Here is a 16,095-nt window from a genome sequence, read left to right on the forward strand (position 1 = left end):
CCCCAGGATCCGTTTTCTCCAAGTCCCCTCGGCTCCTTCTCTCAGAGCCTGGGCTGGCTGTCCCGCCCTGACTGGCAGATGGTCCCACCTGTCAGGAGCCTGGCACCACGGTGCAGGCTCTTCTAGAGGGGGCTCGGGGCTTGTCAGGTGAGGATAATGCGCAGAGACAGGCCGGGGAAGGGGGGCGGAGGGCTGCCATCTGGACCACGGTTAAGCTCTCGCCCACCCACGTCATTTGGGCTCCGGAGTGCTGTCCCCGTTGCCTCCACTCAGGGGGCTTGCTTGAGTCCACAGCTCCACATCCGCCCTGTCGTCAGGGCTCCACCGAGCGCGGCACCTTTCGGCCACACAAATGATCCCGCGCCCGTACTCAAGCCAGTATATAACCCTGATCTCCCTCCCCAGCTGTCCTGCCCTTTGCTGTTGCTTCAGAGCCTCAGCCACAGCCTTGTCACCTCCATAAGCTCTATCATCCCCGGCCCGGATGTCCTGCTGGGTCCTCCCCACCTCCATCCTCGAGCCCTGTCTCGGCCTTGCCACGCCTTCACGGCCGCCCGCACCCACAGCCCAGAAAACCCAGTCCTCCGCGGGCTTTGGCTTGTCCGGGGCTGCCCTCTGTTCCCCCGTCCCCGTGCACACGTGTCCTCCTCCCCCCCCCCCCCGGCCCACGCCTGCATCCTTGCGCCCCGCAGCTCCAGAACCAGGAGTCGGTGCGCGCGCTGCTGAAGCGCACCGAGGCGGAGCTGAGCATGCGCGTGTCGGAGGCGGCGCGGCGGCAGGAGGACCCGCTGCAGCGGCAGCGCACCCTGGTGGAGGAGGAGCGGTTGCGCTACCTCAACGACGAGGAGCTCATTACTCAGCAGCTCAAGTGAGGCTGGGTCCCGGCGCGCCGTGGGCGACCGTGGGAGGAGGTGGGAGACGGACGGGAAGGACGACACACGACGACACGACGCGGCCCGGGTGACCTAGCCTGACTGACATGGGAGGCGCCGCTCCCATGTCTTCAGAATCACAGAGGACGTTGGGCTGTTGCGAAGTCTGATTTCACCCTCCACTGTGGCCCGATTTCTCCATGACCCACAAACCTTTGGCCGTCTGGCATAATTCCTGAATATATTTTTTTTTTCTGGCTCGGTGCCTACCTCTGCCATGGTAATTGCTTCCTGTGGCCTGCAGCCTGCTCTCATAAAGCCAGCTGTCTGTTTTCCATCTAACCCTTGCTTGCTTTTAAGAACTCAACCCTTAGGTTGAGCAAGTAGGTAGAGTGTCAGGGATGTTGACACCACCCCGGGTGGTTGCTGACCCTCTGGCCACCCTGATCCCTGAGGCCAGGTGGCAAGGAGAGCCCCTTGAAAGAGGAGGAACTGCGAACACCCCAAGCCCTGCTTAGACATCGAAGGGTTAACAGAAGACGGTCTGATCCAGATTTAGCAAATGGCTGTCTGGCCACAATTCCATTGTCTGGCACCTGTGAAGGGAGATGCAGCCGCTGCCATCCATCCAACCGCAGCCTTTTACTTGGGCTGAGGCAAAGGCCCCTCCCCTTCTTGTGGTCCCTTTTATGACACAGGGCAGTAGGGGACCCAGAGACAGCCCCAGAATCATGGAGTTATGTGATCAAGGTAGCTGTTGCCTGCCTCTGCTTCAGCATCTTCATCAGTACTGAAGATTTTTTTTAATGTTCTTAAATTTTATTTTATGTGCGTTATCGTGAAAACGTCAGATCCTGTACAATTGGGGTTACAGACAGTTGTGAGCTGCCATGTGGATGCTGGGAATTGAACCCGGGTCCATTCAGGAAGAGCAGGCAGTGCTCTTACCCACTGAGCCATCTCTCTAGCCTCCAATACTAAAGACTTTTTGCAGGTTTTTTTTCCCCCTTTTTTGGAAGCGGCTTGAGGGCTTATATGCTTGAGACCAGTGAGACAAGAAAGCTGCTGGACGCGGCTGCCCTACTAAGTCCTATGTGGAGCCTCACTAGGAGTTCCCTGAGGGGCAGCACTGCTCAGCCTGGGGGCCCGTGTCAACGTGGGGTGCATTTTGGCAGTGTTTAAGGCGGGGAGTCCTGGGACACCTCGCCACTGAGGTGCAGTAAGGGACCACCTCACGTGGAAATGAGGCGGCAGCAGCGACTCCGGCCCGCCGTCGTGTCCAGGTGTGCTAACTTAGAGACCACCGCAGCCCGCTCTCTAAGCAGCCCAGCTTCCGCTGTCCTCTCTTCCAGGATTCCACTTCTCCGATTCTCTTGTCTTTTCCCATTTTGCATAGAGGAGCTGGGCCAGGATTTTCAAAAGGAGTTAGACCGAGACATTAAAGAGAAATTAAGGGAGCCATGAAAGAGCAGAGGCAAAAGGGATGAAAGGAGCGATTTATGCTCTGGTCTTCGTGAGTGTCTGGACTCTGGCTTCCCCTGGGGGCCTCAGTTCTGTAGGAGCACGGAAAATCCCCGAACCCTATGCCTTGTCACACCCATTACTCAGACTGCTCACTGTAGAGAACCCAGGGACTGCTGGGGGGTTCTCCAGATGGCGCTTGTCTCGTTTGAGTGAGGCAGGGTACTGGGCCCTGGGATGGCTCTGGTCTGGCCTTCAAGAACATCCCCCTGCAGCCGCTGTGTGAGCTCGCCCTCTCTCTCCCTTTCTCTCTCCCACTCTCCTTCTCTCCCTCTCTCTCATGTTCATTTTCCTTTGTTCCTTCCTCTTTTCTGGCATCCTGCTGGCAATTGAGCCTGGGTTTTGGTTTCATTCCTGCTGGGCTCACTCGCCTGCCTGTCTGGCCAAAGCCTTAGGCTCTCTCTGGATATTGTCCCTGACGGAAGCCTGTTGACTCCCGGAGTCTGTCTGCTGACCCAGAGCTGGCTGCGGGGAAGGGCTGGGTTTTCTGAGGTGGTGGAGTGAGGCCTGGGTGAGACGGCAGGCAGGTGTGACATCACTCGGTCTGGAAGTGAGGCAGAACCAGAGGCTGAAGTCCCACTGAGTAGACACTGCCCCACACCACAGATTGTTGTATGACCTTGAACTAGTTGATTTCAGAGCACCTGCCACCTTCCCCCCTTTTGAAGGCCGAACCTTCGTTAGGGTTCCTCATTAAGGCACATGCTACCACAAAAAGCTCCCGAGTCGTTTAATGGTTCTAAAGTAGGACGTTAAGCTGGGTGCGGTGGTGTAAGCCTCTAGTCCTAGCGCTCCGGAGGAAGAGGCACAGCATCCTCAGTCATCCTCAGCTCCTGACATATCTTCAGCCAGCCTGGGAAATGGTGAGGTCCTACCTCAAAAAAATTAAGCCGGGTGTGGTGGCACATGCCTGTGATCCCAGCAGAGGAGAGGCAGAGGCAGTCGGATCTCTGTGAGGCCAGCCTGGTCTACAAAGAGAGTCTAGGACAGCTAAGGCTACACAGAGAAACCCTGTCTCAAAAACCCGAAATAGTAATAATAAGAATAAGAATAAAAGGCTGATTGCTCTTGCAGTATTAAAAAAAAAAAAAAAAAAGACCCAGCTTTAGTCCCCAGCACCCACGTGGTGGCACACATCCATCTCCAGTTCCAGAGGTTCTGTGTGTGGTTTTGGCCTCTGCAGGCACCAGGCTCGCACACAGAACACATACGTGAAGGCACCAGGCCCACACAGTACACATGCAGGCGAAATACTTACACACCCGAAGTTCAGCAAATCCATCGTTGTAAACATGGAGTCCCTCAGGGATCAAGACCGAGGGAGGTTCTGCCACGGTCGACATGGACCTTCCAGCTCACCCAGAAGACCACAGTTTTCACAACCAGCCAGAGAGGGGAAAGGGCATAGCGGGAGCTTGCATGGGAGCCCTTTCTGGGCTAGAGCTGGACAGATCACATGCCCTTTCCATCCCTATTTCACTGGGTAGGCCTCAGTCAAGTGTCCACTCCCCCCCCTCCCCAGACAGGGTTTCTCTGTGTAGCCCTGGCTGTCCTAGAACTCACTCTGTACACCAGGCTGGCCTCGAACTCAGATCCGTCTGCCTCGGCCTCCCGAGCGCCGGGATCAAAGGTGTGCGCAGCCGCCAGCACTCAGCGCTAATGCCCCCTTGTAAGACGAGCTGGGAAATGTCGTCCAGTCTTTGAGCCACTGTTTGCCCACGTGGTAGCTGGAAGCGATGCTCCCATCCCCGGCGCTGGTGAGTGTATGAGGAAGTGAGTGTACTCGCCTGCCGTGGCACCCGAGGAGCAGAGCTTGACTCGGAACCTTGGGGTTCTGTCCTTGGCTCTGCCCTGGTCCGTCTCTTCGTCTGCTGGTTGGGTGATGTTGCCGACGTGACTGATCGATGACACAGCACTTTGAAAGAAGGCAGACATGTCGGGTGTTAGAACAGATGCAGTTCACTCACGCCTGGGGAGGCTGAGTTGAAATCTGGCAGACAGGACCTGACGGGAACGAATGGAAAGTCCCTGCGTGTGAGTGGCCGCGATTACTGACTGGAGGTCAGCACTGGCATGACCTACCTGCCTGGGGCAGTTCTTTCAGTTGTTCACCCTGCGATTTGAAAATATTTAATTTCTTGCCGAAAAAAATTCTCCTAAAATTATGTATCACATCTGTATCTGTGTGCGGGGAACGCATATGTGTCCCGGTTCCCACAGAGGCCAGGGGTATCAAATTCCACTGACGTGGGCACTGAGAGTCCAGCTCAGGTCCTCTGTGGCTCCAGTTCCACAGTGATCAGCCATGCGTCTGCTCTGTCCCAGACCCGGAGCTGGGTGCTGGGAAACAGACAGGAAACTGGGAGACCTCAGTCTAGCCTGCCTTGGGCTAGTGGCACAGAGTTCACAAGCCAGCCAAGGAGAGCCCCGGGTGGGGGGGTGTGTGTTAAGAGGCAGGAGAAGACACCCCCCCCCGACTCTGAGCAGGAAGAGGGGAGGAGTTTGGGTTTTTGAGACCTGAGATGAGATTAGCGTGGAAATGAGCATGTGTGTACAAGTGGATGAAGCGCTCTGGGCTGAGAGTGTGCTCTTCTCAAGGGCCAGAGAGGGCAGCGCCCAGGAAGACCTCAGAAGTTCTGAATGGCCTAAGCAGAAGCAAGCAGGGAGGGTGGTGACACAGCTAGAGAGAGGAGCAAGAGCACTCCGGGGACCGCTGGCTCCTTCAGTCTCGTAGCGGCCGAAAGGGAGGCATGCCTCGAGTAGCTATTTCTTTTCTTGGGGAAAAAAAAATTAGCTGGATAGTGGTGGAACATTCCGTTCAGGTGGATCATTTGCGTCTACACGGTGAGTTCCAAGCCAGCTAGGAGCTTTTAGCTTTTGATACCCTGTCAAGAAATTACATTTATTTACTGTGTGTGTGTGTGTGTGTGTGTGTGTGTGTGTGTGCGCGCGCATGCATATGAGCACCACCGTGTCCAGTCAGTTGGTTTCTTCTGCCGTGTGGGTCCTAGGGATCAAAGTCAGGTCTTCAGACTTGGCAGCAAGTGTGCATCTTTGCTGAGCCAGCTTGCCATCCCCAGCTCACTCATCTTTGAGTGAGGTGATTGAGGCCCAGAGCCGTTCGGTGGCTGTGCAGGAGCTTTCAGTATTTCACTTTCTGTGTATGCTTGAGTATGTGTGTGTGCACCATTGCATGCGTGGTGATTAGGGCAACCAGGAAAGAGCACTGGATCCCATGAAACAGGAGTTAGGGTTGTGAGCCATCATGTGGGTGCTGGGAACGGACCCAGGTCCTCTGCAAGAGCAGCAAGTGCTCTTAACTGCTGAGCCATCTCTCCAGTCCCTCTATCCTAATTTTGGAGATGGGGTCTCTTGCTGACCCTGGCCAGCGAGCTCTCAGGATTGATCTGTCTTTGCCCCCTCCTCACCCACTGCTGGGGCTGAAGTTGTGCTCAGTTTTTACATGGGTGCTGGGGATCCAAACTCGGCCTCATGCAGCGAGCACTTTACCCAATGAGCCCTCTCCTCGGCCTCCCTTCCACCCGCACACTAAGAGCCTAACAGAAAGGATGTCGACTTGGTTTGCTTTGGTTGGTCTTGTTTGTTTGTTTTGAGACTGAGTCTTGCTGTAGCCCAGGCTGGCCTTAAACTTGTGATCCTGTTGCCCATCCTCCTAAGTGCTGAGATTGTTCATTTATCCACTGTGGGGGAGGGGGGCAGATTTGCATTTTAGGAAGATGTGAGGTCATAAATGTTTACAGTGGACCAGGTGAGAACCTGATCCTTTGACAAAAGCTGTACATGGCTGTACCTCAGCCACATACAGCTACTTCTAGGCTTCAGTGAGGCTCTGTACGGCTGCCAGGTTCTCCACTGCTTCTGGGGAAGAGTCTGAGGTTGCAGGCTGCAGGGAGAGATAAATGCTGATGTTACTGCGTGTTAGAGCTTGTGGGAAGCATTGGTGCCTCTAAACAACTATTTGAAAGTCTCATCTTTGAGATCTAGCATTTCCACTTTCACTTAGACATGTGGACTGCTTGGATGGCTTTAGATGTTGTGGGATTTTTTTTTTTATGTTTTGTTTTGTTTGAGTCAGGGTCTTAATTGTGTATCCCAGGCTGGCCTCAAACTTTCAACCATCCTCCTGCCTCAGCCTTCCGAGTGCTAGGATTACACAGGAGCAAGCCGTGACACCTGGCTACAGCTTTGAACTTTGATCTGATTGGTGGCATGATTTCTTTCCATGCTGCTCAATTTCAGGGGGCTAGGCTGGGGCCAGAGGGGCTGAGAAGGGTCTCTCTGTGCCTGCAGTGACCTGGAGAAGTCAGTGGAGAAGATCCAGAGGGATGTGGCCCATAACCACAGGCTGGTGCCTCCTCCTGAGCTGGAAGAGAAGGCGCTGGTGCTGAAGCAGCTTGGGGAGACGCTGACGGAGCTCAAGGGTGAGCCTGCGCTGGCCAGGGTGCCCCGACTCCTGGGTGCTTTACACCTACCCAACCAGCTCACTCACTCCCCTGCCCTCTCAGCCCACTTCCCAGGCCTGCAGAGTAAGATGCGGGTGGTGCTTCGGGTAGAGGTGGAGGCGGTGAAGTTCCTGAAGGAGGAGCCTCAACGCCTTGATGGACTTCTCAAACGCTGCCGCGGGGTCACTGACACGCTGGCCCAGATCCGAAGGTCATTCTCCCCTCCATCTTTAGTTTCTCATGGGGTTACACACTGGGCCCAGGCCCAGAGGAACCCTTGGTCCCTTACTGGGACTCCTCAGAGAGCTCTCTGTGCTAGCTAGAGGTGCTGCTCTTCAATTCTTTTTTAAGATTTTACTTTGTATTTTATGTGTATTAGTGCTCTATCTGCATGTGCACCTGCATGCCACAAGAGGGCAGTGGAGAGTATAGATGGTTGTGAGCCACCCAGTGATTTCTGGAAGAACAGACAGTGCTCTTAACCACTGAGCCATCTCTCCAGCCCTGCTTTTCTATTCTGACACAAGGGAAAGCCTTGGCTTTCCCTCACGTGCCTCCCTCGGCTCTGCCATCTCTCCTGCAAGATCCCAGAGCCTTCCTCACACCTGCAGGCTCCCCTCCAGCGGCTCCCACCTCTCATTAGCTGTTCCTCATGCTCCCATCCCTAGGCAAGTGGATGAAGGTGTGTGGCCACCCCCCAACAATATCCTGAACCAGTCCCCCAAGAAGGTGGCAGCTGAGACAGACTTCAGCAAGGGCTTGGATTTTGAAATTCCACCCCCCAGTCCTCCACTGAATCTTCATGAGTTGAGTGGGCCTGCCGAAGGAGCCCCTCTGACCCCAAAGAGCAGCAACCCCACCAAAGGCCTGGATGCTTCCAGCAAGAGAAGCGTGGACAAAGCTGTGTCTGTTGAGGTAATGGGCCAGGGCGGGGCATGAGCTAGGCTCACAGTTCTTGCTGTCACCTGTCCTGGTCAGATACTGAAGGAGCACGTAGGCCCTTCAGGATTAGGATGAGAAGTGTGAAAAGCATTTTGGTGACATTTACCCTTCTTGATAGAAAGCATGCCATAAAGCTTTAATAATTAAAGCAATATGGTGCTTACATAAACACAGGCTGGATAGTTAATGAAACAGAATAGAATGTCCAGAAATAAGCCCAATAATGTATTTGGTGAAAGTGGCCTCTCTAAGCTTCAGGGACAGTGTGCAGCACCCAGTAGGAGGGTCTGAATCCCCCTGAAGTTCTCTTCTTGTTCTTACCATAAATGGCTGGGGAAGAGGCTGATCTTGGAAGCTCAGGGGATCATGATCGGGAGTCCTGACCCCAGCTCTGCTTCCCCTCTCTAGGCTGCAGAGAGAGACTGGGAGGAGAAGCGGGCAGCTCTGACCCAGTACAGTGCCAAGGACATCAACCGGCTGCTGGAGGAGACACAGGCTGAGTTGCTCAAGGCCATCCCTGACCTGGACTGTGCCAGCAAGACCCATCCAGGCCCTGCTCCCACCCCGGACCACAAGCCCCCCAAGGCACCCCACGGTCAGAAGGCAGCACCCCGGACAGAGCCCAGTGGAAGAAGAGGTTCAGGTATGGGGATCTAAGGGCCTGGGGTTAAAGAACCCTATCCTCAGAGCTTGGCTTATGGGGCAAGCACTGGGGAGTGAGCAGGGTAGCCAGGCTGCCAAAGAATGGGGTGCTACCCATTAGCAGGACCAGGGCGCAGAATGCCAGGGTAAGCTGCAGTCCATCCAGTTTTCTTCCCACTGCTGCTGGAAGGCTCATGCAAGCTGGGCAGCCCTTGCCCACGCTGCCCGAGAGAGAGCAAGGCCGGCTGCTCCGAGAGGAGGGCGGAGCTGAAAAGTATGACAGGGCCGTGGTCTCCCAAGCCTGCAGGATGCTGGGAGCGACATCTGAATGAGAGGTCCTGCCATCCCTGCTTCATGTATTCCTTCCAGCAACCCTGACCGTGAAAGGTGCTTCAGGGCGCTCAGAACGTTTACTTTTATGTGTGTGGGTGTTTTGCCTGCATGTGTGCCTGGTGCCCGAGAAGGCCTGAGAGCGTTGGATCCCCTTAGAACTGGAGTTACAGAGGACTGGGAGCCGCCCCGTGGGCACTGGGAATCCAACCTGGGTCTGGGAGAGCAGCCAGTGCTCTTAATTGCTGAGCCATCTCCAGCCCCAGAAGCTTTTTTTTTATTATTATTTAAAAGATTTGTAATTAGTGTGTGTGTGTGTTGTGTGTGAAAGTGCATACATGTCAGGGGACAACTTGTGGGAATTAATGTTTTCCTTCCGCTCTGAGATCACATTCAGGTCATGAGGCTTGTACAGCAGGCACCTTTAACCTCCGAGCCACATCTATGGGGCCGTGCTTAGAATTTAATGGTGGGCGGGCCGTTACATTTATTAGACGCTTATTACACGATGCCTTCCTGGTGCCGGTCCTGATGGTTTTGCAGCCGCCGCAGTCATTCCCTCGTTACAAAGAGGACAGGCTCCAAATGGTTGTGTCATCTGTCCCAGGCCACATCTGATGGGTCCCTAGAACAAAAGGGCATCTCTCCTGAGCTGGGCCTGAGCTGTACAGCCCTAGAAAGAAGGAGAGCGCTTTCCACTGGAGCCTTAGAAATGAGCGGGCACTTCCCCGAGAGCGCACCTTGTGGGGGTCAGAGTGGCAAGTGCGGGGGAGGTGTGGCTTTTCCAGAACAGGCCTAAGATAGGCCTAAGATGGGCCTTCGTGCAGAGCAAGGCTGAGAGGTTGTGGAAGGTGCCGGACTGTTTGGGTTGGTGGAAAGCCACAGGAGAGTCAAAGGCAAGGGTGTTATGGCTTGAGTGACCTTTCAGTGGGTTGCCATGGAAACCAGGCTGGAGGAAGGCAGGGCAGTGAGTTGGACTAGGCTCCTCAGAGAAAGAATGAGGCGCTCAGCCTGGCAGGGCTGAGGAGCTTCTGTGGCGGTGAGACTCACCGGGCCAGGCTTGCATGCGAGCATGAACCTCTGGGGAGGTTAAGATGTCCGTGCTGGGTCAGCAGCTCAGGGCAAATGGCCTCCCAGGAACACTTCGGTTCCTCAGTGTTCCGGCTCGTCATCACCCAGCAGCTGAGTGCTGTCGGAGGAAGCGGGGCTGGGTGAGCCTGTTGGCAGGCATGGGGAAGTAGAAAGAGAGCGGTCCTGCTGTTCTCCTCCCTGAGATGAGATGTCCTCTTGGCCGTTCCTGGAGGTGGGGAAACGAGCACTCGTGGACACGGGGTGGGGTGAGTTCCTGACCCTAGACCCCACTGCTTACAGATGAGCTCACAGTGCCCCGATACCGCACGGAGAAGCCCTCCAAGTCCCCCCCGCCACCCCCTCCCCGCCGGAGCTTCCCTTCCTCCCACGGCCTGACCACCACTCGCACTGGAGAGGTGGTGGTCACCAGCAAGAAAGACTCAGCCTTCATCAAGGTACGCTGTCAACTGGTGGGGTTTGGGCACCTGAAGGGGGAGCTTAAGAGAACCTCTGAGCCAAGCGGTGGCTCACGCCTTTAATCCCAGCACTCAGGAGGCAGAGGCAGGCGGATCTGAGTTTGAGGCCAGCCTGGACTACAGAGTGAGTTCTAGGACAGCTAGGGCTACACAGAGAAAACACAAAACAAAACAAAACAAAACAAAACAAAACAGAAAAAATCTCGGAGAGGATGGGAGTCACAGAGAAACCCTGTTTCCAAAACAAAACAAAACAAAACAAAACAAAACTTCAGAGAGGATGGGAGTCAGTCAGGACAACCCAGCCTGACTTCCGGTTTGGAATCTAGGGCTGTGTGATCCCACAGCAGGTCTTGGCAGGCTCAGGGAGGAGGGGGGTGTTCTTTCTGGCAATGTCTCGTGAGTCCCTGCGGGAGGGAGGGAGGGAGGACTTGATAGGCACCTGGTTTTCCAGAAGGCCGAGTCCGAGGAGCTGGAGATCCAGAAGCCCCAGGTGAAGCTGCGCCGGGCTGTGTCTGAGGTGGTGCGCCCTGCGTCCACACCGCCCATCATGGCCTCTGCCATCAAGGATGAAGACGACGAGGAGCGCATCATTGCTGAGCTGGAGGTGGGTCGGGCCTGGCTGGACAAGGCCTCATCCGGGCCAGGTTCTGTGCCAAGCCTTCCTCGGGGCTGGGCACAGGCCCTGAGCAGGCAGAGGAGAGCTAATCCCAGGACCCATTCTTCTTAGCTTCCATTTCTTCTCCAGTCTAAAGTTCCTCCTGCTAGGTCTGAGTTTTCACTACAATTGCTCGGATTCCCCCAGGGACCCCAAGCCCCACTATCCTCTGAGAGCCCCAGACCTACACATTCTGAGCTTACTGAGACCCTACCCAGGTGGTCTGGGGGACAGCTCGTGTTCCAAAACCCTCATGCCTAAGTACCCCAAGGCCAGAATCCTGGAGACCCTTAGAGCAAAGGACCCAGACTCCTGCATTACCAGGGTTCCTAGAAATCTTCGTTCTAAGGCCAGAGTCCCTGGATTCAGGGCCCTGTAGAGGAGAAACTGAAGGACCAGTGGGTCGTCAACCATGGTGAGGTGCCAAGGGGTGAGACTGGGGCCCATGCCATCCTGGGCCGCTCTGCATAGGTACCCAGGTACTCAGCCAGCACCTGGGTCCTCACTAGAGCCGGTGCTCCAAACCTGCTCCTGCCTTTCTGCTCCCCAGGTGTTTGAAAGAAGTTCAGTATCTTCCCTCCCCCCCACGCCCCGCCGCCAGCCGATCCCCACCTTGCTGTCCCCCCAGGACATGGGGTCCCCTGGGGGCTCAGCTCTGGGCTCCCCACGTAAGGTAACTGGGCCTCCCCGCACCTCTCACGGCGCTCTCTGCCTGGTCCTCCACGGCTTCCTTTTCCGCACCTCTCACGCCAACCCGCTAACATGCCACCCACCTCAGCCCCTCTGCCACTGCCCGGACTTCACGCCCTTTTGGACTCACCCCCCCGCACACGCCAAGGGCAGCGCACAACCGCACAGCTTGTCCCTTGCTCTCGAGGCTTCCTGGGGGGTCTTCTTTGGAGACTGCGGCCTGGGTGTGTGGTGTGGCCCGTGAGTTCTCTTCCGGGCCTGGTTCTGTCTAGCTCTTGAATGTTTTGTTCCCATTAACAGCCTGAGTTCAGGCCGGGTCTAAAGCCTGTGAGTTGTCTTGGGCCAAGATTGGAATTTGGAGCTTGTTCAGGAACTGACTTAGGGTCCAACTCAATCTGACCGAGTCCCGAGAGCTTGCGTGGTCCCCTCCCTTCTGCCCTGCTCTGCTGCTCAGCCAGGGGAGGGGGCGCTGCTTCTCTCACTGGAATCCATGCCTTGCACTGGCAATTCAGGACAGACCAGGGAGATGGCTTTCCTCGTTGTCTCCCTGCCCTGTGGCCATTCTTGCCGCCTTGGTCAGGGGGCTTGGAAGCTCATGGCCTCCCTTGGCTGGCGGTGTCGTCTTTCAGCATTGGGAAATAGGTCTTCTCTCTAACTTCAGTCCTTGCTGCTGTCCTGCTGCCCTTATTTCCTCCTGGGAATGTGGGGGGTGGGTAGCGGGAGCTTGGGGTGGGTGGGTCTCTGCTGTCTACTCCAGGAGACTGTGTTTGAGGAGGGGGGTGGAGAAAGGTCTCCGGGGGAAGGGTGTCTGTCCTCTACCAAGCTAGGTCAGAGTATGAGCTCCCCTGTCCTCAACTTCTCAAGCACACACAATCCCTCCCCTTCCTTGCACAGTTTTCCCCAGCCCACAGTGGCGGCCCATGATGGCGGCCACCAGCAGTTGTGATCTGGCTAAGGGCCCGGTGGTCTTTGGTTTCCTGGCAGGGTTGCAGACAGGTGACAGAAGGAGGACAGTGCTGTCTGCAGCCCCCAGCCATCCTCAGGGGCTGAGCAGTGTGAAGGGGGCACTTCCTGACTGGCTTTGTCCTCAGCACCCAGATCCGCTCCTTTCTGGTTCTGGGGCTCAGTCATGAGGGGACCCAGCAGGCAAGGTTCCTTCTCTGGCTCCCCCTGTGCATCCTGAGGCGCTGTCAGGCAGAGGAGCCTGGTGAGCAGGGCCCTCTCTGCGTCCCCTGTGTGCACCCTACTTCAGGTAAGCACTGGCAGGGCTGGATGGGTTGCCCCGGGAGGTGTAGGAGGAGGGGGTGTCTCGGCTTGTTTAGTGAAGGGAGCACTGGACTTGAACCCAGACTGTCTGGGTCCAGATCCTGCCTCTACCGCTAACGAGCTGAGAACCAGACAGGGTGTGAGTCACGTAACGTTCCTCACCTGTGAAGTGGGGACGAGGAGAGCGACAGTCATTTTGTGGGTAGAGGAAAGCATTGGAGGTGAAGACATAAGCCATAGTGTCTGACACAGGCTTGGTACTCAGAGCTACGGCAGAGTTCACTTAGGTTCAGAGGGTCCTTAAGGTCGCTGGGCCTAGCCCAGAGCACACACAGAAACGGGTGCTTAGCTGGAGCATTGCCCAGGGTGTGAGGCCAAGGAACTGGCCACAGCCAAGCTCTGCCCCTTTCTAGCCGAGTTCCCTGGGGAAGGGCCCACAGGGGTGAGACCAGGAGCCCAAGATGAAACAAGATGGCTCCATCTGTGAGGTAGAGGCCAGCACCTGCTGTCTGCTCACACAGCTGAAGTCTCTTCCGTTCAGTTCAGCCAGTAGCTTGTATTTGCCCAAAGATGCTAGGCACTGGTCTCATTTGATTTGCTGCACACCTCATATTACTGCCCTGTAGTGGACGGCATGAAACCTAGGATTTGCTCCCAAGTTTAACTTGGGTGACGGGAAAGGAACAAACTCCCATGATTCTGCAGCTGGCATCGTTACCAGGAAGCAGGAGGCCACGGGTACGGGGAGGGGGATGGGAAGACACCTGTACTCTAGGCTCGTCTTCACCTCCAGTTTATTCGGTGACATCATCAGGACTTTCCGTGACTCAGTTTCCCCATTAGGAGAGGAAGGGTGTGGGTCCATCTATCTCTTAGCCCCATCCCAGCTCAGGAGTCATTCTGCAGGGATTACATTCTTCCTCATTTTTCTGTCCTCCACAGGCTGCCTCGGGTCCCAGGGTCTTCCATGTCCCTCAGATCATCTTGACAGAATGCACTTCCAGTTCTTCCTCCCTGCCAGAGACCAGCTTAGAGGAGCTGGGTCCTAGGACAGTCCCCACACCAAGACCCCGGACCCTGGCTGGCAGTGGGAGGGCTTGGAATAGCCCACGGACCTTGCTGGGACTAGCAGCTGAGGTACTCTGGCCCGGGAGCGGCTCAGTGTCCAGAGAGGAGCCAGCGATTCTACAGAGCCCACATGAGGCAGAAGCCAGAGTCCTCTGTCCTCAGGGACCATCCCTGGATGAGACTCGGAAGCCTTTAACCTCTGAGAGCCACTCGGAGGAGACCCCTCAGAACTCTGAATGGGACACGGAAGCTTGCAGTAGGGGCCAGCGGCTGGCCATCAGCCTGGGAAGAACAGTACGGGCCACCACCCCGCTGCGTATGGACAGCCTGGAGGAGACACTCCAGGAACTGGAAGCCATCCTGATGGAGATGGACGCCAACGCAGCGATGAAGCATCCAGGCAGCCCCCAGCCCCTGTCCCCTCACCCCCAGGTGGCTGCCTCCCCCCTCATCTCCCCCGCTCCCTTCCTGCTCCCGTCTCTGGGCTTACAGAGTGGAGGGAGCGGGGCCGCAGGAGCTCTGACCATCTCCCTCATGCCCACTGTCTTTGTCTCAGCCTTCCATGCCCTGGGAGTCTGTTTCCAGGCCAAGGCCTATGGGTAGAGCCAGGGGCGGCCGGGAAGCCGGCCCACCCAGGACTCAGCTCTGCTTGGCCTGAACCAGGTGGCCTCTGTCCCTGTCTCATCTCTGTAAACCAGAGAATAAAGCTTTCTCATCTTCTCCGCCCCTTTCTCCCCTTCCTGTCTCTGACTCTTTCTGTCACTGTCATTTCTCCGCTCGCGCCTCTGGGGCTCCAGAGTCTCTCTGGGAAGGGCTGTTACATGAGGGGGTAGCTAGGGGCTCAGATGTACCCATCTGTGTGTGGGGGGGGGGGATTTCTCCTCTTGCCTCCCACTCTGGGGGTGATGTGGACCTGGGGATGCTCTCTTATTAGAGACCCCCAACTCCAACTCTGTCTCCTGGACCAGGGTGGTGTCCTTCGCTGGGAGCTGAGTGGCACTGGGGCCTTCCTAGGAAGGTGCCAGCTGCCCCTGGGCCACGCAGGGAAGTCACAAATGGGCTCTTACTCAGGATAGCAGCGCTTGGCTGGTCATCTGCTGCAGGGAGGCCTTCAACCTGGGCTCAGAGGGGACCGAAGTCTTGTTTGATGGCGTCAGGGAGGGGTCTCCAGGACTCCACCCAGCGCTGAGAGTTCCACACAGGACTGTCCCACCCCAGCCTGTCTCTCTCTCCACAGAGTGGCGGTGGCAGTGTGCCACCCATGAAGGTGGTGACTCCGGGAGCCTCTCGGCTGAAGGCGGCCCAGGGCCCAGCAGGCAGCCCTGACAAAGGCAAACACAGCAAGCAAAGGGCGGAGTACATGAGGATCCAAGCCCAGCAGCAGGTGAGGGTGGGATACGGGGACACCCCAGGCCCTTGGCCGGTCTTACACCAAGCCTCTGCCACGTGCCACCGTTCCAGTGATGGTTCTGGTTCTTGTGTGTCCCTCCCCGTTATGACTCCCTCCATCTCGTTCCTCCTTGTGGGCCTGGGGCTTTGGATATGGTTTAGCTGTGAGTCCCTGAATTCAAGGGTAGATGAGCCTCAGTCCCTGCCTGTGTAGGCCTGCCCTGTGCAGGCAGATTCACTTCCTGCCACAACGGTTGGGCCATTTACTAAAGCCCATACCATAGCCATCTTGCCTCGTGCGCCTCTGTGCTCCTCTGCATGGCTCCCATCTGCTCTCTGCGTCCAGCCTTCTGCCTTCGGTTCGGGAGGAAGCTGGTTTTGCACACAATTTTCAGCCACAGCCCGTAATGCAGATTAGGTGTTGGTGAGAATCCTGCAGGTACAACAGCCTGTTCGGATTCCGTTTGTAGGTTTGGAGTTGACAGAATTTCCCCATGGTGCCCAGGGCCCTGGAGCCTGCTGGTGAGGTCTGCCTGGTCAGAGAGCGGAGGAGGGCCTGGCTGGAGCTGTGGAGGGCCCTTCTGTGCACTTGCTGGGTTCAGAACCTCTCCCGAGCAGCTCCTCTGTGCCAGGCCTGTCTCGGGTCCCTTCAGTCCAGAAGTAGAAGGTTAGGGCTGGCCAAGGCTGGCCATGAGAGTCAGCTCATA

General features: G+C 56.4%; 1 protein-coding gene across 18 annotated transcripts in view; it reads left to right on the forward strand.

Annotated features, from left to right (window-relative positions):
* Srcin1 (SRC kinase signaling inhibitor 1) overlaps positions 1-16,095 on the forward strand; it is a 63,170-nt gene that overhangs the window by 41,716 nt on the left and 5,359 nt on the right. For 7 of the 18 annotated variants that reach the window (XM_060386831.1, XM_060386836.1, XM_060386834.1 and 4 more), the window contains 9 exons: positions 693-868; positions 6,705-6,835; positions 6,920-7,067; positions 7,525-7,771; positions 8,207-8,441; positions 10,142-10,296; positions 10,772-10,924; positions 11,526-11,648; positions 13,874-15,206. In XM_060386831.1, coding sequence (XP_060242814.1) covers positions 693-868; positions 6,705-6,835; positions 6,920-7,067; positions 7,525-7,771; positions 8,207-8,441; positions 10,142-10,296; positions 10,772-10,924; positions 11,526-11,648; positions 13,874-14,602 — 2,097 coding nt within the window. In that variant the 3' untranslated portion in view covers positions 14,603-15,206. Of the gene's footprint in view, positions 1-692; positions 869-6,704; positions 6,836-6,919; positions 7,068-7,524; positions 7,772-8,206; positions 8,442-10,141; positions 10,297-10,771; positions 10,925-11,525; positions 11,649-12,649; positions 12,918-13,873; positions 15,208-15,236; positions 15,384-16,095 lie in introns of those variants that run through there. The other 11 variants (XM_060386841.1, XM_060386844.1, XM_021646847.2 and 8 more) reach the window with 8 other exon arrangements.

This window comes from Meriones unguiculatus, chromosome 7 (assembly GCF_030254825.1).
Source record: "Meriones unguiculatus strain TT.TT164.6M chromosome 7, Bangor_MerUng_6.1, whole genome shotgun sequence".
NCBI lineage: Eukaryota > Metazoa > Chordata > Mammalia > Rodentia > Muridae > Meriones > Meriones unguiculatus.